The 23,528-nt window shown below is 46.1% G+C and overlaps 1 protein-coding gene across 8 annotated transcripts in view; it reads right to left on the bottom strand.

Moving 5' to 3' along the window:
• The window catches only part of LOC130364991 (protein regulator of cytokinesis 1-like), an 82,677-nt gene that overhangs the window by 31,086 nt on the left and 28,063 nt on the right, over positions 1–23,528 (bottom strand). For all 8 annotated transcript variants that reach the window (XM_056568829.1, XM_056568833.1, XM_056568831.1 and 5 more), the window contains 4 exons: positions 21,705–21,938; positions 13,879–14,049; positions 13,357–13,506; positions 2,136–2,283 (listed from right to left, as the gene is read on the bottom strand). In XM_056568829.1, coding sequence (XP_056424804.1) covers positions 2,136–2,283; positions 13,357–13,506; positions 13,879–14,049; positions 21,705–21,938 — 703 coding nt within the window. The remainder of the gene's footprint in view (positions 1–2,135; positions 2,284–13,356; positions 13,507–13,878; positions 14,050–21,704; positions 21,939–23,528) is intronic.

The following is a 23,528-nucleotide window of genomic DNA, read 5'->3' as shown; positions in this document are numbered from 1 at the left end:
AACACATTCCCTAAACCTAAAAAATAAAAAATATGAGACCTGCTCTGGAGAATTCCAGACCATGTCCACCTCCTTAAGACACTAAGCAAAAACGGAATTGCTCAGTGGCCTGGAGACTGGTATATCCTGCTGAAAGGAGCCGACTTTTTGGTTGCCATAGTGTCGAACCTCCTAGAGACAGCAGCATATACCCAAGGTTCTGTGTCCCCCAATAGAGACGATAGAGGAAACTCTCCCCTGGCGGAACTGGCACGATCACTCCCTGAGCGAGAAGCGTACTTAAAGCGACCTGGAAGGCCGCCGCCAAAGAAGGGGATCGAGGAGGATGGGATCGGAAGAAACGATCCCTGGGGAGAGAAGCGAACTCTATCCGATAACTCTCTGACATGACGTCCCGTACCAAGAGTCCTGAACCTTAGCAAGCCAAACGTCCCGAAAAAGAGACAGACCACCTCCCACCCGAGAAGAGGACACGAGTGGGGGCGCCCCTTCAGGAGGAGGAAGGCTTACGGTCACCTGACTTGGCTGCCAAACCGTTAGGACTGTTGTCTGACTTCCAGGAAGGGGCTTTTCAGAGATTGGGAGTGCTCCTGCTTGGGAGGGCGACCCGATGCAAAGGACCGTAAGGGGCCGAAAGGTTTGTTCTGCGGGTCACTTTTACCCCCAGTAGCTTCGGAAATAATTTAATCTAGTCTTTTCCCAAAGAGCTGGGAACCGGAGAAAGGTAACTGTTTTCTTTGAAGCAGCATCTGCATGCCATGCCTTCAGCCACATGGAGCGGCGAATGGCAACCAAATTACCCGAAGCAAAGGCCATGAATCGGGCGGACTCCAAGGCTGCTGAGCAGCGTCCCAGAGAATGCCTCTGCCCCAGAACAGACCCCATTGGAGAAGGAAGAAAATGACCCCCAAAGCGCATGCACCAAGGTAAATCAGTGACCTCTGGTGTGCGTGCAAAGCAAGCTTTGGCCAGCAGCAACGGGGCGGGAGCTCGGCCAGCACGCTCAACTGCGGGCGGAGAAGAGAGCCGGACCCGGCCGCGTCTTAGTTATTCAACACTCTCCGCGCGCCTGCCTGAGCGCAGGTGAAAACGAAAGCATCAGCCAGCATCCCGGATAGACGAAAGAGCTACTGAGCCTGCAAGGAGGCAGTTAAAAACACACCACCTTAAAACACATGTTCCCCAATAAAGGCTACAGATGAAAATCCCCCCCCCCAAGCAAGGACCCATGCATAATAGATAGAAAGCGGTGGTGGGAGAGTAGAGAGGGGGAGGGGGGAATGATCTACTCACCCTGTATACAGCCACACTCACCTAAGATGTCTTCAGCCAGCTATAGTCACCTGCATCACGTCAGGCTGAGACAGCGGGACGAGCAGGGAAGATAAGGGTACCTGGACTCAAGGTGCAACCCCAGGCGCTGGCCGTTCGCGGGAAGGGGTTAACAGTCCATACTTTATGCCCCTTAGCCGCATATGGGGGAACAGGTAGCATCATGCTCGTGAACCCCCACCTAAAAACAAGAAACTAAAAAGGAGAAAAGAACCTAAAAACCAGCCCTAGTTATAAAATAAAAAAAGATCAGGTCTGGAGAATGCCAGACTTGTGTCTGCCTCCTACTGAGACTAAGCTAAAACTGATTTGCTCAGGGTCAGTAGGCGGGGTATATCCTGCCAGGAGGGGACGACTTTCTTTTGTATGCCTACTGTCAGCCTCCTAGTTGCAGCAAGATATACCCACGGTCTCTGTGTCCCCCAATGAAACCGCCCGAGAAAACAAGCATTCTATAATTTATCAGAGGAAGGATTACAATGAAAGACAACAGTATACTGATAGGACTGATCAGGCCATTCACAATAGGCAATGGTCACAGCTTACTATGGTTTCACATTGTTCATATGGCTACTGAATCTCTGTAAATGCTGGAAACAGATCAGAGCAGAAGCTAAGGCAAAATGGCTTCCACCATAATGAAAAATAATCTGAAAACCAACAGATAAAAAACAAAACAAAAAAAAACAACATGTTTCATGATATTCGAATAATTAAAATGATATAAAAAAATGCATGACACATTCCTGTTAGGTAAGACAGAACTACTAAAATTATTAAAGCAGTTTGTGTAAGTAACTTACCACTATAGAATGCTGTGAATTGCTTTCTTTGCTCGAGGGTGTAGAAACATTTATCCCAGTATGAATTTAATTCCTGTCTTATATTTAAGATCACTTGCTTCAGATTTGCCATTTTAAGCTCATCAAGCCTTGCTAGTTCACTTTCCAACTGAAATGCAAAGACAACTGTATTAGTCACTTGTCCCTTGATATGAATCTCAACAAGTCTAAACATGTACTTTAAAGTGTACCCGTCACTAGCAAAAACTATATAATGTAGAAAATAGCATTATGGGGGAAATTTATCAAAACCTGTGCAGAGGAAAAGTTGTCCAGTTGCCCATAGCAACCAGATTGCTTGTTTCATTTTTCACAGACCTTCATAAAAATGAAAGAAGCAAGCTGATTGGTTGCTATGGGTAACTGGGCAAGTTTTCCTCTGCACACATTTTGATAAATCTCCCCTTTATGTATATTTGTAATATATATTGGTCAAAAAAGGTGCATATTTTTGTCCCTGAAGCTTCTGCCTGTGTGTCTTTGTGAAAAGACAAAATACAAGAAGTGTGGGAGGACAAGCGGGGCTCTGTGCACCGATGAGTCTCTGTGACACGCTCCCGGCTCCCGAAAAGGAACCCCAGAAAGGGGCGGGAGCTGTGTCCCCTAATGGATCCTGGGACGTACCAAAGCCGTCCCTTAGGTGGGCTGAGAAAAAACAGGTCAGGCAGTCGGCGGTACCACCGCCGCCTGCAACACTTTTTGGCCCAGACTAGCATCAGCCAATTGCGAAAGTATGAACCTGGTAGAATCTCGAAAAAGTGTGCAAAGACGACCAGGTGGCCGCTTTACAGATCTGCAAGGCCGAAGCCTTGTTTTGGAGAGCCCAGGATGCTCCCACATAGCGGGTGGAATGAGCCAAAACCCTGAAGGGTGGGATCTTCCCCTTGCAGCGGTAAGCTTCCGAAATAGCACATCGGATCCACCTAGAAATGGTGGCCTTGGAAGCAGGCTGTCCCTTCCGACGACCTTCCGTAAGGACGAAAAAAAGAATCGCACTGACGAAAGGAAGAGGTGACAGAAAGATAAGTCCGAACTGCCCGTACCACATCCAATTTGTGGAGCAGGCGCTCCCTGGGATGAGAAGGAGCAGGACAAAAGGACGTAAGGACGATGTCCTCGTTGAGATGAAAGGGCGAAACGACCTTAGGTAAGAAGGACGGATCTGGCCTGAAAACAACCTTGTCCTGATGAATTATCAAGGAAAGGAGGACGGCAGGAAAGAGCTGCCAGTTCAGATACTCTCCTAATGGAAGTAATGGCAATAAGAAAAGCCACTTTCCAGGATAGTAGGGGAAGGGGAACCTCCCTAAGAGCCTCAAAGGGTGTGTCCGGAAGAGCGCCTAGAACTAAGTTCAAGTCCAAAGGGGGAGAAAGGGACTGGTAAGGGGGGACAGCGTGTGCCATGCCCTGAAGGAAGGTCCGGACATGAGAATTGGAAGGTGTATAAAACTAACTGGGAAACTCTGTGAGCCCTGCTCTGACTGAGTCTAGCTGAAGCTGGGGTTTGTATTCTAAAGTGTTGTATTATTAAGTGTTACATCTGAGAAGTTTAAAAAGCAGGAGTTGTAAGCAGGACCCACTGTAACTGTAAGTATTACACTCCCTTGATAAAAGTAGTTTTTCTTAATAGTTAATAACAGCTGTTTGTCACCAAGGATATGGACAGCAGGATTGGAGGTTTTCTTCAGTGCACATTGTGCCACATGTATACATCTCTGGAGCAGCAGCTTCAGGGTGAATACCGCTGTGACAAATGTGAGCATGTTGCCCACCTGGAAGCTCGTATTAGAGATCTAGAGGAGCAAAATGCAACATTGAGGGCGATTGACAATCTTACAGAGCAAGCAGTTAGTGGGGTAGAAATGGAGGTTGGAGAAACTAGCCAGAAGGCCCAAGTAGGGAGCTGGGTTAATGTAGTTAGAGGGACTGGAAAGGGGGCAAAGAAAAGGAAGGTCACTTCTGCTTCTGATCTCCCAAGTAAAATTGCCAAGTTGGGCGATAATGCGAGGGCCTCAGTATCAGAGATGGCAACCCTAGTGGATACTGGTCTCCCTAACAGCCGGGGGAACAGCTTAACTAGTAGTGTGGGGGATGGTAACGCAGGTAGGCCAAGACAGTTAGTTGTGGTAGGGGATTCTATAATCAGAAAGACGGATAGAATAATTTGTCGCCAAGACCACCTCAACCGAATGGTTTGCTGTCTCCCTGGTGCCAGGGTTCGACATGTGGTGGAAAGGGTGGACAAATTACTAGGGGGGGGGGGGCTGGGGATGACCACGCTGTTGTGGTCCATGTGGGAACCAACGACAGAATACATGTTAAGTGTAGGTCCTTGAAGAATAATTACAAGGAACTAGGTGCCAAGCTGAAGGGAAGGACCTCTAAGGTTGTGTTCTCTGGAATACTTCCTGTGCCATGCGCATCGCAGGAAAGACAGCGGGAGCTTAGGGAGTTAAATGCATGGCTTAAGTCGTGGTGTGAGGGGGAAGGGTTTGGGTTTTTAGAGCACTGGGCTGACTTTTCATTGGGGTACAAACTCTATTCTACGGATAATTTGCACCTGAATGGAAGGGGGTCTGCTGTGCTGGGGGAGAGAATCCTGGAAGGGGTGGTTGAGTTTTTAAACTAGGTGAGTGGGGGGAGGATAATAAAGCAAAGAAAGCAGACAGTGGGATGGATAGGTTAGAGAGGGGTCAGGACATAATGGTGGGTGGAGAGGAGTCCTGTGGGGGGAGGTTAAGAGCAGTGGATAAGGAAATTCATGCGTTACAAACCAGCTGTAAAAATAAATGTAGCCCGAAAAATTGTAATCCCAATAATTCTAAAAATTCCATTAGCCGTAATAACTCAATAACTACAATAAGCCCCATTAACTCAAAAAATACCGTTACCCCCAATAACTTAAATAACAACGTTAGACGCAATAACGCAAAAAATCCCATTAGCCCCAATAACTTAAATAATAACGTTAGACCCAATAACTCAAAAAATCCCATTAGCCCCAATAACTTAAATAGTAAAATTAGCCCTTATAACACAAATAATAACATTAACCCCAATAACTCTGAAAATCCCATTAGTGAGACTATATGTGTAAAACTTAATGGAAATGTAAAGTGTATGTTCACAAATGCCAGAAGCCTAGCAAATAAAATGGGGGAGCTTGAGGCCTTGATACTGGAGGAACATATTGATATAGTTGGGGTCACTCCTCGCATGACTGGGCCGTTAATCTGCAGGGATTTACATTGTTTCGCAAGGATAGAATGAACAGAAAAGGTGGTGGAGTCTGTCTGTATGTAAGAAGTGGTATGAAAGTCAGTGTGAACGATGCCATAGTGTGTGATGATTCTGAGGATGTGGAATCACTGTGGGTAGAATTACAAAAGGAGGGAAATACTGAAAAAATAATATTTGGTGTAATCTACAGACCCCCTAATATCACTGAAGAGATAGAAGGTCGGCTGTATAAACAAATAGAGAGGGCCGCCCGGGCAGGTACAGTGGTAATAATGGGAGATTTTAACTATCCAGATATAAATTGGGGGCCGGCTAAAACTACAAAGGGGAGAAAATTCCTAAATTTATTGCAGGATAATTTTATGGGCCAGTTTGTGGAGGAACCAACAAGAAGTGATGCCTTGTTGGATCTGATCATTTCCAACAACGCAGAGCTGATTGGTAATGTAACTGTGCGGGAAAACCTTGGTAATAGCGACCACAATATAGTTACTTTTGACTTAAAATGTAGAAAACAAAGACAGACGGGGAAAGCAAAAACATATAACTTTAAAAAGGCAAATTTCCCTGGGCTGAGAGCTGCACTACAGGGCCTAGACTGGGGGGAGGTGTTCTCAAATACTGATACAGGAGGTAAATGGGACATCTTTAAATCAACTCTAAATAACTATACAGCTAAATATATACCAAAGGGGAACAAATATAAACGATTAAAACTAAATCCTACATGGCTGACAAATGAGGTTAAAAGAGCAATAAACAACAAAAAAATAGCCTTCAAAAAATTCAAATCTGATGGGTCAGCTATAACATTTAAACAGTACAAGGAGCTTAATAAAATCTGTAAAAATGTAATAAAAATATTTTTTTAGATATATAAATACAAAAAAACCAAGGACAGAGCACGTAGGACCCCTTAATAATGATAATGGGGAGGTTGTCACGGGCGATCAAGAGAAGGCGGAGCTACTGAATGGGTTCTTTAGTTCTGTATACACTATGGAAAAAGGAGCTGACATTGGCCAGGTCAGTGCTGGTAACACATCATATAATGTATTGAACTGGCTTAATGTAGAGATGGTAAAAGGTAAGTTAAGTAAAGTAAATGTAAGCAAATCTCCAGGGCCGGATGGACTACACCCAAGAGTTCTTAGAGAGGTAAGTTCAGTAATATCTGTACCCTTGTTCATGATATTTAGAGATTCTCTGGTGTCTGGTATTGTGCCAAGGGACTGGCGCAAGGCTAATGTGGTACCAATCTTCAAGAAGGGCTCTAGGTCTTCGCCAGGCAATTATAGACCGGTAAGTCTAACGTGCATTGTGGGTAAATTGTTTGAAGGACTTATAAGGGATTACATACAGGAATACATAGGGGATAATAGTATTATAAGTGATAACCAGCATGGGTTTACTAAGGATAGAAGTTGTCAAACCAATCTAATTTGCTTTTATGAAGAGGTGAGTAGAAGCCTTGACAGAGGAATGGCTGTGGATATAGTGTTTCTGGATTTTGCCAAAGCGTTTGATACTGTCCCTCACAGACGTCTGACAGGTAAGTTAAGGTCCTTGGGCTTGGAAACTTTAGTTTGTAACTGGATTGAACACTGGCTCATGGATCGTACCCAGAGAGTGGTGGTCAATGATTCGTACTCTGATTGGTCCCCGGTTATTAGTGGTGTACCCCAAGGTTCAGTACTGGGCCCGCTGTTTAATTTATTTATCAATGATATAGAGGATGGTATTAACAGCTCTGTTTCTATCTTTGCAGATGACACCAAGCTTTGTAGCACAGTACAGTCTATAGAGGATGTGCATAAGTTACAAGATGACTTGGATAGACTAAGTGTCTGGGCATCCACTTGGCAAATGAGGTTCAATGTGGATAAATGTAAAGTTATGCATCTGGGTACTAATAACCTGCATGCGTCGTATGTCTTAGGGGGGATTAAACTGGCAGAGTCACTGGTAGAGAAGGATCTGGGTGTACTTGTAGATCACAGACTACAGAATAGCATGCAATGTCAGGCTGCTGCTTCCAAAGCCGGCAGGATATTGTCATGTATCAAAAGAGGCATGGACTCAAGGGACAGGGACATAATACTCCCCCTTTATAAAGCATTGGTACGGCCTCACCTGGAATATGCTGTTCAGTTTTGGTCGCCTGTTCATAAAAGGGACACTGCGGAGTTGGAAAGGGTGCAGAGACGCGCGACTAAACTAATATGGGGCATGGAACATCTTAGCTATGAGGAGCGATTAAAGGAGTTACAATTGTTTAGTCTTGAGAAGAGACGTTTAAGGGGGGATATGATAAACGTATATAAGTATATAAATGGCCCATACAAAAAATATGGAGAAAAACTGTTCCAGGTTAAACCCCCCCAAAGGACGAGGGGGCACTCCCTCCGTCTGGAGAAGAAAAGGTTTAGTCTAAAGGGGCGACACGCCTTCTTTACCGTGAGGACTGTGAATTTATGGAACGGTCTACCTCAGGAACTGGTCACAGCAGGAACAATTAACAGCTTTAAAACAGGGTTAGATACATTCCTGGATCAAAATAACATTAATGCTTATGCAGAATTATAAAACTACATCCCTTTCCCTTATCCCCTTACACCCTTCCCTTCAATTCCCTGGTTGGACTTGATGGATGTATGTCTTTTTTCAACCATACTAACTATGTAACTATGTAACTATGAAGCCAGAGGACGCTGAAAGAGAATGGAAAGGGCCGAAACCTGACCATTAATGGAGCTGAGAGCCAGCCCTTGTTCCAACCCCAACTGCAAAAAGGAGAGGAGACGGGTAACGGAAAAGGTAACTGGAGAAAAAGTCTGAGCTTTGCACCAACAAAAGTAAGCCCGCAAGATACGGTGATACATTTTTGCAGAGAAGGGCTTGCGAGCCCTGAGCATGGTGCGAATTACCTGGGAAGAGAAGACGCGGGCCCTTAGAATCGCGGTCTCAACCGCCACGCTGTCAAATGCAGCGACTGTAAATTGGGGTGGCAAAGGGGACCGTGACAGTAGGTCTGGACGAAGTGGAAGACAGAACGGAACGTCGTCCAGAAGCCAGACCACGTCGGCGTACCATACCCTTCAAGGCCAGTCTGGAGCCACCAGAATGGCAGGGACTCCTTCCGCCTTGAGCTTCCTCAGAACCCTGGGAAGGAGGGGGAGAGTAGGGAACAGGTAGGGCAGTACAAAGCCTGACCACGGAATTACTAGGGCATCCACGGCTAGAGCCAGGGGGTCTCTGAACTTTGACACAAACGTCAGAATTTTCCGGTTGTGTCGAGACGGGAAGAGGTCCACGTCTGGGGACCCCCAGAGGTCACAGATCTGCGCGAACACCTCCGGAAGAAGAGACCACTCTCCGGGGTCGGCTGAGGACCGACTGAGGTAATCCGCTTCCCAGTTGAGCACTTCTGGAATGTGGATCGCCGAAATGGCTGGAACAACTTGTTCCGCCCAGAGGAGGATCTTTGTCCCTTTCCTGACCCAGGAATCCTGAATGTGTGTGGTCCAAATGTCTCGAAAAAGCAAGAGGCGACCTCCCACCTGAGAAAAAGCTGCGGGTGGGGGCGTCCCTTCATGCAGAAGTGGGTTTGCGGTTGCCCGATTTGGCCGCAAAACGGTCGGGACGGTTGGTGTCCAAACTTCCACGAGGGACGCGCTTTGAAAAAGGGGACCTTCTTGTCCCGTGGAGGCGCCTGGCTGGACCGTTTAGAAGGGCCAGACGTCCAAAAGGAAGAAGACTTCCTGCGGAAGGAGGTGCTAGACTTGTTTTGAGGTAATAAAGAGCTCTTGCCCCCTGTCGCCTTAGAGATAATCTCATCCAGGCGCTTGCCAAAAAGTCGGGAACCAGTAAAAGGAATCTCGGTGAGAGACTTAGATGCAGCGTCCGCGTTCCAAGTTTTAAGCCAAATGGAACGATGGAGGGCAACTAGATTACCGGTGGCAAAGGCAGCGCAGCGAGCTGAGTGCAAGGAAGCCGAACACAGGAAATCTCCAGCTTTGGAACATTGGAGGGCCAGAGCAGACAGTTCTTCCGGGGGAAAACCTGAAAGAATGCCCTGACGGAGTTGGGAATGCCAAACCGAGAGGGCCTTAGACACCCTGGTGGAGGCGAAGGCAGGAAGCAGGGAAGAACCCGCTGCTTCAAAAGGTATACTTCGCTAACAACTCAACCTTTTTGTCTGCAGGATCCTTGAAGGCCGCTGCATCCGCTGCATCACTTTGGAGACAAGGTCCTTGGCGAAAGGATATCGCGCTTGGACTTTCTTCAGTCCCTGAAACTTCTTCTCAGGGTGCTTTCAGGCAGATTCTAGAATGGCCTCAAATTCAGCGTGAGAGCTGAATACCTTGGGTGCCGGTCAGGCACGATGAAAGGATACTTCTGGAGCTGCGTCCGAAGTTCCTGGGTCCTCTAGGTTAAAAGGTGTCTCTTATGGCCATAACCAATGAGTTCACCGTGTCCACCGAGTCCGAATCGGAACCCTCGGCCGCTAGCTCTCCAGGAGAGTGCGAAAGAGTGGAGGCGGCCCTGGAAGAGGGTGACTCCGACCTGGTACGTGACTCAGGAGAGCCAGAGCGGTGACCCCGGGAACGTCCTCTGGAAGAGTGACGCGTGTGGCCTGAAGAAGTGGTCGGGCGAGACCTGTGAGAGGAACCCCCGTGTCTACCAGAAGAATCTGGGGACGAGTCAGAGGAGACACCCCTATTACGCTTATGCGAAGCATAGGGAGAAGGGGAACGGGACCTTCTAGAGGGCCGGTGAAGGGTAGACCTCTCCAAGGCAGTCACCACAGAACGGGAGATTTGTGCCAAGTCGGATATAGACTGGGAGAGGGAGGAAACCCAGGCTGGAGGGGCGGCCTAACCCACTGGGTCTGAAGGGGCACCTGGATTAGAAATAGCAGGGGGGGTCTGGGGGAGCAGTGGAGCAGGCAGAACAAGTGGGTTCAGCAGGACCTGGCATTTTTGCAGAGGAGTTTTTACAAGCGTAATGTGTAACTAATATTCCCAATATCTGCTTAGAGGGAGGAACAGTTCTGGGCACGGACATGACAAAAAAATGAACAGTCTCCCCCAAGTCTGTGTCCCAAGGCAGCTGCTGTGAGGAGAACTCCGCACCGTGCTGAGGGAAGAGAGAAAAGACACCGGCCAATAGAAGGAAGAGGCCGGGTCAGGGCAAGGAGCTCTGTGATTGGCCCCTGCACGGCCCCAGCACGTGCACCGCGCTGATTGGTGGCCATTTTGCGCTACTGAGGCGCTTATGCGGCCAGGTGGGCGGAGCTAACGTCCGCCGGGCCACCGAAGGATACAGCGGGACTCACTCTGTAATGGCGCCCGCTCCGAACCCCGAGCGCACACGCCGTTTGCAGTGAGTTGTGTGTTCCCAGGGACGGAGCGGGCGAAGTGCCGTCGGCAGCCGCGGCTGCCGAAAGTGAAAGTAAAAAGCGCACCCACCCGCATGGAGAAGCCTGCGGCGTGTGTACTATAAAACACACACACACTTAATAAAGTGCCCCCTTACTGTCCTTATTGTGTACTGTAGCCACTGCTCCCCCAATAATAAAAAACAATCCACCTGCAGGGGAATAAGATAACTCAGGCCAGCCCCAGCTTCTGCAGGATAGGGCCAAAAACAGAGGGTCTCCAGCTGTTGCAAGACCTAGGGAGAAAAGATACTCCCCTCATGCTGAAGAACTTATCTAAAGAAGTCTTCAGACTGTAGTCTTAAGTCAACCTTTTCACCTGCGCCAAGCCAAGCTCATAGCGAGGCGAACAGGGAGGTAGGGGGACCCGGACCAATGAGGTACAACCCAAGGCGCTGACCGTTGACGAGAGGGGGTTAACAGTACATCCAAGATGCCTGCCACCTCTCGCAATGGGGAAACAGTGAACATTGCGTTCCTGAGTCCCCACCTGAAAACAGAAATAAAAAGGAATAAAGAACTAACACATTCCTTAAACCTAAGAAAATAAAAAATATGAGACCTGGTCTGGAGAACACCAGACCATGTCCACCTCCTTAAGACACTAAGCAAAAACTGAATTGCTCAGTGGCCTGGAGGCGGGTATATCCTGCTGGGAGGAGCCGACTTTTTGGTTACCATTGTGTCATGCCTCCTAGAGACAGCAGCATTTACCTAGAGTCTGTGTCCCCCAATGGAGCCGATAGAGAAAGACACTAGTAAGTCAGACAGCCAGCCAGCCAGACAAGGAGTGATCTCACCCAGGTTCTTGTGTCCAGTCCTGAAGGATACAGCTGGCGCAGACAGCAGAATGAGATGGCCGGCAGATATGTCTAGCTGAGCAGCAGGCTGAGAAGAGTAGTGTGTCCAGCCAGGTCCAAGCTGGGTCAGGAGCAGGGAAGGAGGGGACAGCTGACCTGTGCAGCATGTGCAACCTCAGGCGTGGCCAGAGTCCAGACCCCCAGAGTGTGCGCTTTAGCCCGATAGGGTAAAGGAGAGGAGGAGGAGAAATACAGCCCCCTGCAGCGTGTGCTCCCACATGATAGGCTAAAGGCTGCTCCAGGAGCGCACGCCGAAAAGAGAGAGGCCAAGGACAGGGGCAGAAGAGGAGGAGCTCACATGATCCCGGGCACGCAATACTGGCGCCGAAAAATGGGCAGAGCTATGTCTAGGCCCAAGCCACGGGCTCAATTAGTTTCACCGCCCGTGGCCCAGAAGAAGCCGGGTGTGCACAGGAGCGGGGCCGCAGTGCGCTAAGCACGTAGGACCGCCTGAGGAACAAGGAAGCTGAGGCGGATGCCTCACCTTCCGGATTAAAGGCATCTGGCTGCACAAAAAAAAACGAAGGGGGATCATATCTTCCGTGCAGGAAACCGGAGCCGTGCAACAGATGACAGGTGAATTTGGGCGGGGGATGGGGGTGGGGTGTGGGGAGGAGAACATACTCACCCACATAGAACATACTCACCTAGAAAGTCTTCGACCAGCTAAGGGCCACCTGCCTTAAGCCAGCCCAGCTGGCAAACAGGGGCACTAGTCGCTGGTTGGTGGCGAGGAAGGGTTAACAGTCCATGCTGCAATGCACCGTGCACCTAGCTCGCAGGTGGGGGGATCATGCAGCGCCATGCTCCTGTAGCCCCACGCTAGAAAAAACATAAAAAGGAGAGAAAATCTAAATATAGATTGGGACTAAGAAAAAAAACAAAAGAAATAAGACCAGGTCTGGAGAAATCTAGACCTGTGTCTGCCTCCTGCTGACACTAAGCTAAAACTGTGTTGCTCAGAGCCAGGGGGCGGGTATATCCTGCCGGGAGGAGCAGACTTTCTTTTATTTTTTGCCTAGTGTCAGGCTCCTAGCGGCAAGCAGCATATACCCATGGATCCTGTGTACCCAATGAAGCACTCGAGAAATCCAGGCATTACATTCCCTTTAAAGAGTACCTATTTTTAATTTTTTTTAAAGCTTCAGACATGTATTAGTGACATGCTATAAGTTTTGTTCTGTAGGGTTCTAAAACAAGGGGGAAGACTGCAGGCCAAGTTGACACTAGAGATACCAGCAATCTGGACTCACAGACTTGCCAGCATAGAAGCAATGAAAGAGGGCAGTGTCTCCTTTAATACATCTATGATATCAGGTGCAGGTCTGCCATCAGGAGGGGAAACTGTAGGCGGCACACAAGGTTCTTACACTACCCAGCATCAGGATGTCATATGTGTTTTATAAGGCAGGGCCTATAATTTTATTTTTATCTGGCTTAAAATAATTTTAAGTTCCTGACCTAGTTTATAATACTTAAAAATAAGAATAAATCTTGATGTAAATAGCTTTATATCCTGGACTTTTACCTGACTACAGGCCCAGGTAAATGGACCTTTACTAAAAACAGTTGTATTTCCCTGTTTTAACGTATTTGTTGCATACAGTTTAAGAAGAAAACTCTGGAAAATAAAAAAACTTACCATTCTTAGTTCTTCAGAAATGGAACTCCCAGAAACCTTTTGACATGCTGTTCTCTCCTCCTGGGCAACCTTCAGCAGATCCCACAAGGAATTAACTTTCTCTTTAACCGTGTTTAATATGGAAAGGAGGTCTTCCCTTTTTATTTCAAGCTGGAACACAGAGCCAGTAATGGATTAAGCCTTAGATGAATAAAAGTATACCGTGATAAGGTCTAGTCATAGTCTAGACATATATTGCCTCTGATCATAAATAACTTTCATTCAAAGATCAGATAGAAAAATCTGTTTTCACATTTTTAAATCAGCAACACTACTCTCCACAGGTTGTCTCTGGTATTGCAGTTCAGCTCTATTGAAGGTAATGGGGCTGGGCTGCAGTATGACACAAAACCTGTGGACAGTAGTTGTGTATTTTTTGAAAAAAAAAAAAAACGCAGCATTTTTCCTATACTGGACAACACCTTAAAAGCATTTATCCTAGTTTACAAAAACACACAGTAAAATGTACAGCCAAATACAAACCTGTGCTTTTAGAACTGAAAGTGCTTTGATATTTTCTGGTGTAAGAAAAAAGGCCTCTTCATCCTCACAAACGGCATCTTGCTCTAGAGAATTCTCAGGCTGACGACCTATTTCGTCCAAGCACTGGCGGATTTCGGCTCTGAGTGTGGAAAAGACCTGAAGGCGCTTTCTCTGTGAACAAGAGCATGTGTCAACATAAATTATCTGGTTAAAAAACTTTAATGTAAATGCACAGGTAAAAAATTATAGAGGGGTGTGTGTGTGTGTGTGTGTGTGTGTGTGTGTGTGTGGGGGGGGGGGGGCTTTTAGTGGGTTGGCCATCAATAGGTTTTGCACAGAAATGCTCTTTAACCCCTTCCCGCAGAATGTCATATATAAACGCCGGGTTGTGCAGTGCGTACGCGCATCCCGACGTTTATAAATGACATTCAGTTAACCCGGCGATGCGCAGCATCGCAAGGGTTAACCAGCAGAAGCCCTGCTGTTTCCAGCAGGGGACAACTTCTGCTTCACCCCCCAGGACCATCCATTGATGGTCCTGGTCAGCGATCACTGTGATTGGTCCCTGTGGACCAATCACAGTGACCTGGGGTGAATGTTCAGATCCCCCACACTGCCCGCCCCTGGAAGTCGGGCAGAACGGGGGACGATGGCTGCGGGGGCTCGCGGGGACCTGCAGCATGGGGGGGGGGGACACAGGAGGGGACCGGCGGCCTTACCCGAACCAGCGGCGGGACCGAAGAGCAGCTCGGGACCGGCCACGTGGATGAGGAGCGGCGGCACCGGCAGTTAAGTATATGGTCCTCAGAGGCAGCAGTGAAGATCTTAACTGCTGCTTCTAGGAGTCTGAAAACTACAACTCCCAGCATGCATAATGGTCTCCAATCTGTATAATGGTCTCCAATCTGTGCTCTTCCAGCTGTTGCAAAACTACAACTCCCAGCATGCACTGACTGTCCAGGCATGCTGGGAGTTTTAGTTCAGCAACATCTGGCCCTTCAGATGTTGCCGAACTACAACTCCCAGCATGCCCTTCAGCTGTCTGAGCATGCTGGGAGTTGTAGTTTTGCCACAACTGGAGACACTGGTTGGGAAACATTGTCTGTTTCTAACTCAGTGTTTCCTAACCTGTGTGCCTCCAGCTGTTGCAAAACTATAACTCCCAGCAGGCACAAACAGACCATGCATGCTGGGAGTTGTAGTTTTGCAACATCTGGAGGGCCCCAGTTTGGAGACCATTGTATAAAGGTCTCCAATCTGTGCTCTTCCAGCTGTTGCAAAACTACAACTCCCAGCATGCACTGACTGTCCAGGCATGTTGGGAGTTTTAGTTCAGCAACATCTGGCCCTTCAGATGTTGCCGAACTACAACTCCCAGCATGCCCTCCAGCTGTCTGGGCATGCTGGGAGGTGTAGTTTTGCAACAACTGGAGACACACTGGTTGGGAAACATTGTCTGTTTCTAACTCAGTGTTTCCTAACCTGTGTGCCTCCAGCTGTTGCAAAACTATAACTCCAAGCATGCACTAACAGACCATGCATGCTGGGAGTTGTGGTTTTGCAACAGCTGCTGCACCCCCCTGTGAATGTTCAGGGTACACTCACATGGGCGAGGGTTTTACAGTGGGTTTCTCGCTGCAAGTTTGAGATGCAGCAAATTTTGTGCTGGGAAACTCGCTGTAATCCCAACGCCTGTGTGACTGTACCCTAAAAACACTACACTACATTACACTACCACAAAATCAAATAAAAAGTTAAAAACACTACATATACACATACCCTTACACAGTCCCCCTCCCTCAATAAGAACATCCGGTACACCATTGTTTCCAAAGCAGAGCCTCCAGCTGTTGAAAAACAACAACTCCCAGTATTGCCGGACAGCCGTTGACTGTCCACGCATGCTGGGAGCTTTGCAACAGCTGGAGGCACCCTGTTTGGGAATCACTGGCTTAGAATACCCCTATGCAAGTCCCTAATTTAGGCCTCAAATGCACATGGCGCTCTCACTTTGGAGCCCTGTCGTATTTCAGGGCAACAGTTTAGGGCCACATATGGGGTATCGCCGTACTCGGGAGAAATTGCGTTACAAGGTATGGGGGGGCTTTTTCTTCTTTAACCCTTCATGAAAAGGAAATGTTGGGGTCTACACCAGAATGTTAGTGTAAAAAAATTAAATTTTTTACACTAACATGCTGATGTTGCCCTATACTTTACATTTTCACAAGAGGTAAAAGGGAAAAAAGCCCCCCAAAATTTGTAACGCAATTTCTCCCGACTACGGAGATACCCCATATGTGGGCGCAAAGTGCTCTGGGGGCGCACAACAAGGCCCAGAAGGGAGAGTGCACCATTGTACATTTGAGGTGATTTGCACAGGGTGGCTGATTGTTACAGCGGTTTTGACAAACGCAAAAAAAACAAAAACCCCACGTGACCCCATTTCGGAAACTACACCCCTCACGAAATGTAATGAGGGGTGCAGTGAGAATTTACCCCCCACAGGTGTCTGACGGATCTTTGGAACAAGTGGGCTGTGAAAATGAAAACTTGTACAGCCCAATGTTCCAAAGATCTGTCAGACACTTGTGGGGGCAAATGCTCACTGTACCCCTTGTTACGTTCCTCAAGGGGTCTAGTTTCCAAAATAGTATGCCATGTTTTTTTTTTTTTTTTTGCTGTTCTGGCACCTTAGGGGCTTCCTAAATGAGACATGCCCCCCGAGCAAAATTTGCTCAAAAAGCCAAATATGACTCCTTCTCTTCTGAGCATTGTAGTTCGCCAATAGTGCACTTCAGGTAAACTTATGGGGTACCTCCATACTCAGAAGAGATGGGGCTACAAATTTTGTGGGGTATTTTCTGCTATTAACCCTTGCAAAAATGTGAAATTTGGGGGGGAAACACACATTTTAGTAAAATTTTTTTATTTTTTACATATTCAAAAGCCATGAAACAACTGTGGGGTATTAAGGCTCACTTTATTCCTTGTTACGTTCCCCGAGGGGTCTAGTTTCCAAAATGGTATGCCATGTGAGGGTTTTTTGCTGTTCTGGCACCATAGGGGCTTCTTAAATGCAACACGCCCCCCAAAAACCATTTCAGAAAAACGTACTCTCCAAAATCCCCTTGTCGCTCCTTCGCTTCTGAGCCCTCTACTGCGCCCTCCGAACACTTTACATAGACATATGAGGTATGTGCTTACTCGAGAGAAATTGGGCTACAAATATAAGTATACATTTTCTCCTTTTACCCCTTGTAAAAATTCTAAGATTGGGTCTACAAGAACATGCGAGTGTAAAAAATGAAGATTGTGAATTTTCTCTTTTACTTTGCTTCTATTTCTGTGAAACACCTTAAGGGTTAAAACGCTGACTGAATGTCATTTTGAATACTTTGGGGGGTGCAGTTTTTATAATGGGGTCATTTGTGGGGTATTTCTAATATGAAGGCCCTTCAAATCCACTTCAAACCTGAACTGATCCCTGAAAAATTGTGAGTTTGAAAATTTTGTGAAAAATTGGAAAATTGCTGCTGAACTTTGAAGCCCTCTGGTGTCTTCCAAGAATAAAAACTCGTCAATTTTATGATGCAAACATAAAGTAAACATATTGTATATGTGAATAAAATTTTTTTTTTTGTAATACACATTTTCCTTACAAGCAGAGAGCTTCAAAGTTAGAAAAATACAAAATTTTCAAATTTTTCATCAAATTTTAGGATTTTTCACAAGGAAAGGATGCAAGTTACCACAAAACGTTACCACTATGTTAAAGTAGAATATGTCACGAAAAAACAATCTCTGAATCAGAATGATAACTAAAAGCATTCCAGAGTTATTAATGTTTAAAGTGACAGTGGTTAGATGTGCAAAAAACGCTATGGTCCTTAAGGCCAAAATGGGCTTTGTCCTTAAGGGGTTAAATGGGTTATCCAGCGGGAGGGGAGGTTTACAACTTTGGCATATATATATATTAGATTCTGCCTATTGTGTTTTGAATAAAGCCATTTATAAGTTTTACCTGCCATTCCCTGAGTGCCGGACGTCTTCTTTTGTGATATATATATATATATATATATATATATATATATATATATATATATTAAAATAAAATAAAATAAATTAAATAAATAACTTACCTCCTGTGCCACAGTGCTGCCTCCAGTGTCCCACTCCGGCCCCCAGCTGCACTTCTTTATGCCAGAAAATGTGAAGCCTTGGCACGGAGTGAGGTCGGGGTCGAGAGTGTCACACTGCCCCTCAGCCAAGTACTGGCCGAGGTGGGACATTGCTGCAGCCAGTGACTGCAGTGATTGCTGCAGCCATCACTCTGGGTCCAGTTGTCACCATTTCTGGCATTAAGAAGAGAGCAGCCTGGGACCACAGGTGGCACCGCTGGAGAGCAGGAGAGAATTTTTTTTTTTTTTAACCTGTTGGGGATGGAGGGCGTATGCGTACGCCCTTGCGTCCTGGTACTTAAGGACGAAGGGCGTATCCATACGCCCGTGGGAATTTCGGCGGGGACTGGGCCGGGGTGACTGCTGATATCTATCAGCAGGCACCCCGTGCAAATGCCCAGGGGGGTCATTAGACCCCCCCCATGTCGGCGATCGGCGCAAATCGCAAGTGAATTCACACTTGCGATTTGCGCCGATTCCGGGTCATTACGGGTCTATGGTGACCCGGAATAGAAGGGGGATCGCGGGTGTCTAAGACACCCACGATCCCCCTAAAGTGATAGGAGTGAGGTGGCAGAGTTGCCACCCCTCCTATCTCTGCTATTGGTGGTTTAGAGGAGCGGCGCCGGAGTCCACTTACCCCTCCAGAGGCAGCGGAGCGACGGGGATCGGCGGGCGGCGACGGAAGCCGGTGAGTAGTTGCCTAGCAACATCTAGAGGGCTACAGTCTGAGACCACTATAGTGGTCTCTAGACTGTAGCCCTCCAGATGTTGCAAAACTACAACTCCCAGCATGCCCAGACAGCTGTTTGCTGTGTGGGCATGCTGGAATTTGTAGTTTTGCAACAGCTGGAGGTCTGCAGTTTAGAGACCACTGCACAGTGATCTCTATACTACCCTCTAGATCTTGCAAAACTACAACTCCTAGCATGCCCACACAGCTGTTTGCTGTCTGGGCATGCTGGGAGTTGTAGTTTTGCAACATCTGGAGGTCCACAGTATGGAGATCACTGTTCAGTGGTCTCTAAATTGTAGCACTCCCGATGTTGCAAAACTACAAATTCCAGCATGCCCACACAGAAAACAGCTGTCTCGGCATGCTGGGAGTTGTAGTTGCATACCTCCAGCTGTTGCATAACTACATCTCCCAGCATGCCCTTCTGTGATCAGTCATGCTGGGAATTGTAGTTTTGCAACAGCTGGAGGCACACTGGTTGGAAAATACTGAGTTAGGTAACAGAACCTAACTCAGTATTTTCCAACCAGTGTGCCTCCAGCTGTTTCAAAACTACAACTCCCAGCATGTACTGACAGACCGTGCATGCTGGGAGTTGTAGTTTTGCAACAGCTGGAGGCTCACTGGTTGGAAAATACTGAGTTAGGTAACAGAACCTAACTGAAGGTTTTCCAACCAGTGTGCCTCCAGCTGTTGCAAAACTACAACTCCCAGCATGTACTGACAGACCGTGCATGCTGGGAGTTGTAGTTTTGAAACAGCTGCAGGGTACATTCACACGGGCGGGTTTACAGCAAGTTTCCTGCTTCAAGTATGAGCTGCGGCAAATTTTTCGCCGCAGCACACATTCCTAGCGGGAAACTCATCGTAACCCGCCAGTGTGAATGTACCCTAAAAACACTACACTACACTAACACCTAATAAAGAGTAAAACACTACATAAACACCCCCTTACACTGTCCCCCCCAATAAAGATGAAAAACTTATTGTACAGCAGTGTTTCCAAAACGGAGCCTCCAGCTGTTGCAAAACAACAACACCCAGCATTTCCGGACAGCCACTGACTGTCCAGGCATGCTAGGAGTTTAGCAACAGCAGGAGGCACCGTGTTTGGGAATCACTGGCGTAGAATACCCCTATGTCCACCCCTATGCAATCCCTATTTAGTCCTCAAATGCGCATGGTGCTCTCTCACTTTGGAGCCCTGTCGTATTTCAAGGAAACAGTTTAGGGACACATATGGGGTATCGCCGTACTCGGGAGAAATTGCACTACAAATTTTGGGGGGCTTTTTCTCCTTTTACCCCTTATGAAAAGGAAAAGTTGGGGTCTACACCAGCCTGTTAGTGTAAAAAAAAATTTTACACTAACATGCTGGTGTTGCCCTTTACTTTTTATTTTCACAAGAGGTAAAAGGAAAAAAAAGACCCCCAAAATTTGTAACGCAATTTCTCCTGAGTACAGAAATACCCCATATGTGGGCGTAAAATGCTCTGCGGGCGCATAACAAGGCTCAGGAGTGAGAGCGCACTATGTACATTTGAGGCCTAAATTGGTGATTTGCACAGGGGTGGCTGATTTTACAGCAGTTCTGACATAAACCCAAAAAAATAAATACCCACATGTGACCCCATTTTGGAAACTACACCCCTGACGGAATGTAATAAGGGGTACAGTGAGCATTTACGCCCCACAGGTGTCGGACAGATTTTTGGAACAGTGGTGCGTGAAAATGAAAAATGTAATTTTTTTGTTTGCACAGCCCACTGTTCCAAAGATCTGTCAAACGCCAGTGGGGTGTAAATGCTCACTGTACCCCTTATTACATTCCGTGAGGGGTGTAGTTTCCAAAATGGGGTCACATGTGGGGGGGGGGTCCACTGTTCTGGCACCATGGGGGGCTTTGTAAATGCACATGGCCCCCAACTTCCATTCCAAACAAATTATCTCTCTAAAAGCTCAATGGCGCTCCTTCTCATCTGAGCGTTGTAGTTCGCTCGCAGTGCGAAAAATTGGAAAATTGTTGCTGAACTTTGAAGCCCTCTGATGTTTTCCAAAAGTAAAAACTCATCAATTTTATTATGCAAACATAAAGTAGACATATTGTATATGTGAATCAATATATAATTTATTTGGAATATCCATATTCCTTATAAGCAGAGAGCTTCAAAGTTAGAAAAATGCAAAATTTTCACATTTTTCATGACATTTTTTAATTTTTCACCAAGAAAGGATGCAAGTATCGCCGAAAATTTACCACTAACATAAAGTAGAATATGTCACGAAAAAACAATCTCGGAATCTAATTTATAAGTAAAAGCATCCCAGAGTTATTAATGCTTAAAGTGACAGTGGTCAGATTTGCAAAAAATGCTACCGTCCTTAGGGTCATAATGGGCTCCGTCCCCAAGGGGTTAATAAGGAAAAAAAAAAACCTCTGGCTGGATAACCCTTTTAAGGCAGTTATTTTTATACTGAAGGGGTTGTCCAGGCATTTTAAATCTTTAAATATGCTTCTGGGGCTGCATAGAAAAGATGTATACTTAAGTGTTATACTCCCCTGCTGATGCTTGGTTTCCGCCTAGGCCCTATTCTGCAAAACTTCCACTGACATGCTAAGTGGACAGGAAATGCCCTCTCAGCTTTGATAGCATAAATTTCTCTATGTTGTCTTTGCTGAGCGGGCATCTCCTTTCTGCATGGCACATCAGTGGAAGTTTTGAAGAAGGGGACCGCAGTGAACATTTTATATTTGGGAAACAGACAGTGGCGCGGGATTGGTAAGTATACATTTTGTAATTCTCTACATATACATTAATTTTTTTAATCCATAAATTAAACTCCCTACAATGGCATCTTTGGTGACTCCCTATTACTCCACGTCCCATATCAGTTTTAGTCTTACTAGTTACCTTTTCTTCTGTTTGAACTGTGATGTGTTCCTTAAGTTCTTTTATCTGTGCAAGACTGGGGATGCATCCAGATGGAATATAGTAAGGGGTAACACAGAGATCAGAACAAAGCTCCTGGTCTTTTTCCTGAAGCATCCTTAATTCTTCCATTCGTTCATTCTTCTGTTTTGTAAGAAGTTCTAATCTCAATCTCAAATCCCTCTCAATCTGAAGCATAGTCATACTTTCATCAATCTGTAAAATTAAACATGGAGAATTTCCCCCATAAGAAGTGTTATCACTGGCTTTATGTGCAGGCAACATCAGTTAGAGCATTAAGAGATTAAACATTGCATTGTTTATTTTGCCTGCAGGTAAAAATTCAACATGCCCGACACCTCTCTCCATTAACATCATTTGTAGGCGAGTCGGGAGGCAATCATACAAATTAGACAGTCAACCACCTTTGCATATGGGGAACTTTGTGATGAACAGATAAGGCGGAGGTGTGTTGGGAATGGGGGATTTTACTCTGATAGGATGTATAACAGATTTCCATACATTGATTAAAGCAAAAGGTTGTTTGCAATCATACTCTTGTTTTTGTTTTCTCACCTTGTACCACTTTCAGAAAATACAGGTAAAGTGGAATTGGATGCACAGGGAATGAAGAACATCAGGCGCACTTCCTTTCATACACAGCCTATGAAAGAGTGTTCCCTTTTGCTGCTCACCCTACCTTCTAAACACATCATTCACTGTCAGTGTAGAAAGAGAGGAGATGAGAGCTCACTGAGAGATCAGTTTACATGTTACCCATAAAAGTCTATTGAGAAGGGTGGAGGTGAAAAGGGGGCAGTGGCTGGAAAGAGACAGAGGCAGACAGAGACTAAAGGGAAATATAAGATCTCACCCCAGTGCTGAATTTACAGCTTACATTGCTCAGCACTGCTCTATAAAGGCCCTGAGGATGTGCTGAAGATATAGGGGAGAAGGATCTCCATTTGAGTGTGTATGAGAGATACAGCAGCCAGCCTCTAACCGCTAACTCAGGGACAACTAAATATTAGAAAATAAGCCTGCATGGCAGAACTCTGTGGGGTGTTCGAGAACTTCAGTCCAGGTGTTTTCCCCTAAAGATACACCAAATTATTTTTGCAGAGCAAAAAATATATTGCGGAGAGATGGTGGACTGGTTCTCTAGGACTGCTGTGCACTATTATGGACATTTATCAACGGCTTTAGTCAGGTTTTCTTTACTATAATTGTCGCAAAATTGTCGCAAAAATTAACTACGTAGTAAAAATTTTAAAATGGACTACGGGTTGTCAGGTATTTATTAACTGTGACAGTCGCAACTGCGCAAAAAAAAGTCGCAACAGCGTTAAAAATTGACTAAATTTACTCCAGCTCAAACATGGAGCAGAAAAAGCTACTACCAAAGTAAAAAAGAAAAAATTGCTTACGTGAAAGAAAATTATCAACAGGCTGAAACCAGTTGATAAATAAGTCAGACATAAGCAAAAAAAAAATGTAAGGAAAAATTTACTAAAAAAATGAATACATAAGCAAACATTGATAAATGTCCCTCTATATGAATGGTATGCAGTGCGAGTTGTGTGGGCTTATGTAATATTGCAGCTATGGGAATGGAATGTAAGTGAGGTGTGGATTCTGTTGGGATGATGTTATATCTGTAGGTGGTGGTGTATAACTGGGAGATAGGGATGTATAGATCAATGGATCAACGTAAGAATGGAAATGGAATGTTCAAGCAGGGAAGTAATAAATATCACTTCCATGCTGAACACTCCATTTCCATACTTACGTTGATCCATTGATCTA

This window comes from Hyla sarda, chromosome 1 (genome assembly GCF_029499605.1).
Source record: "Hyla sarda isolate aHylSar1 chromosome 1, aHylSar1.hap1, whole genome shotgun sequence".
In the NCBI taxonomy this organism is placed as follows: domain Eukaryota; kingdom Metazoa; phylum Chordata; class Amphibia; order Anura; family Hylidae; genus Hyla; species Hyla sarda.
This window is presented reverse-complemented; position numbering and strand designations above follow the sequence as displayed.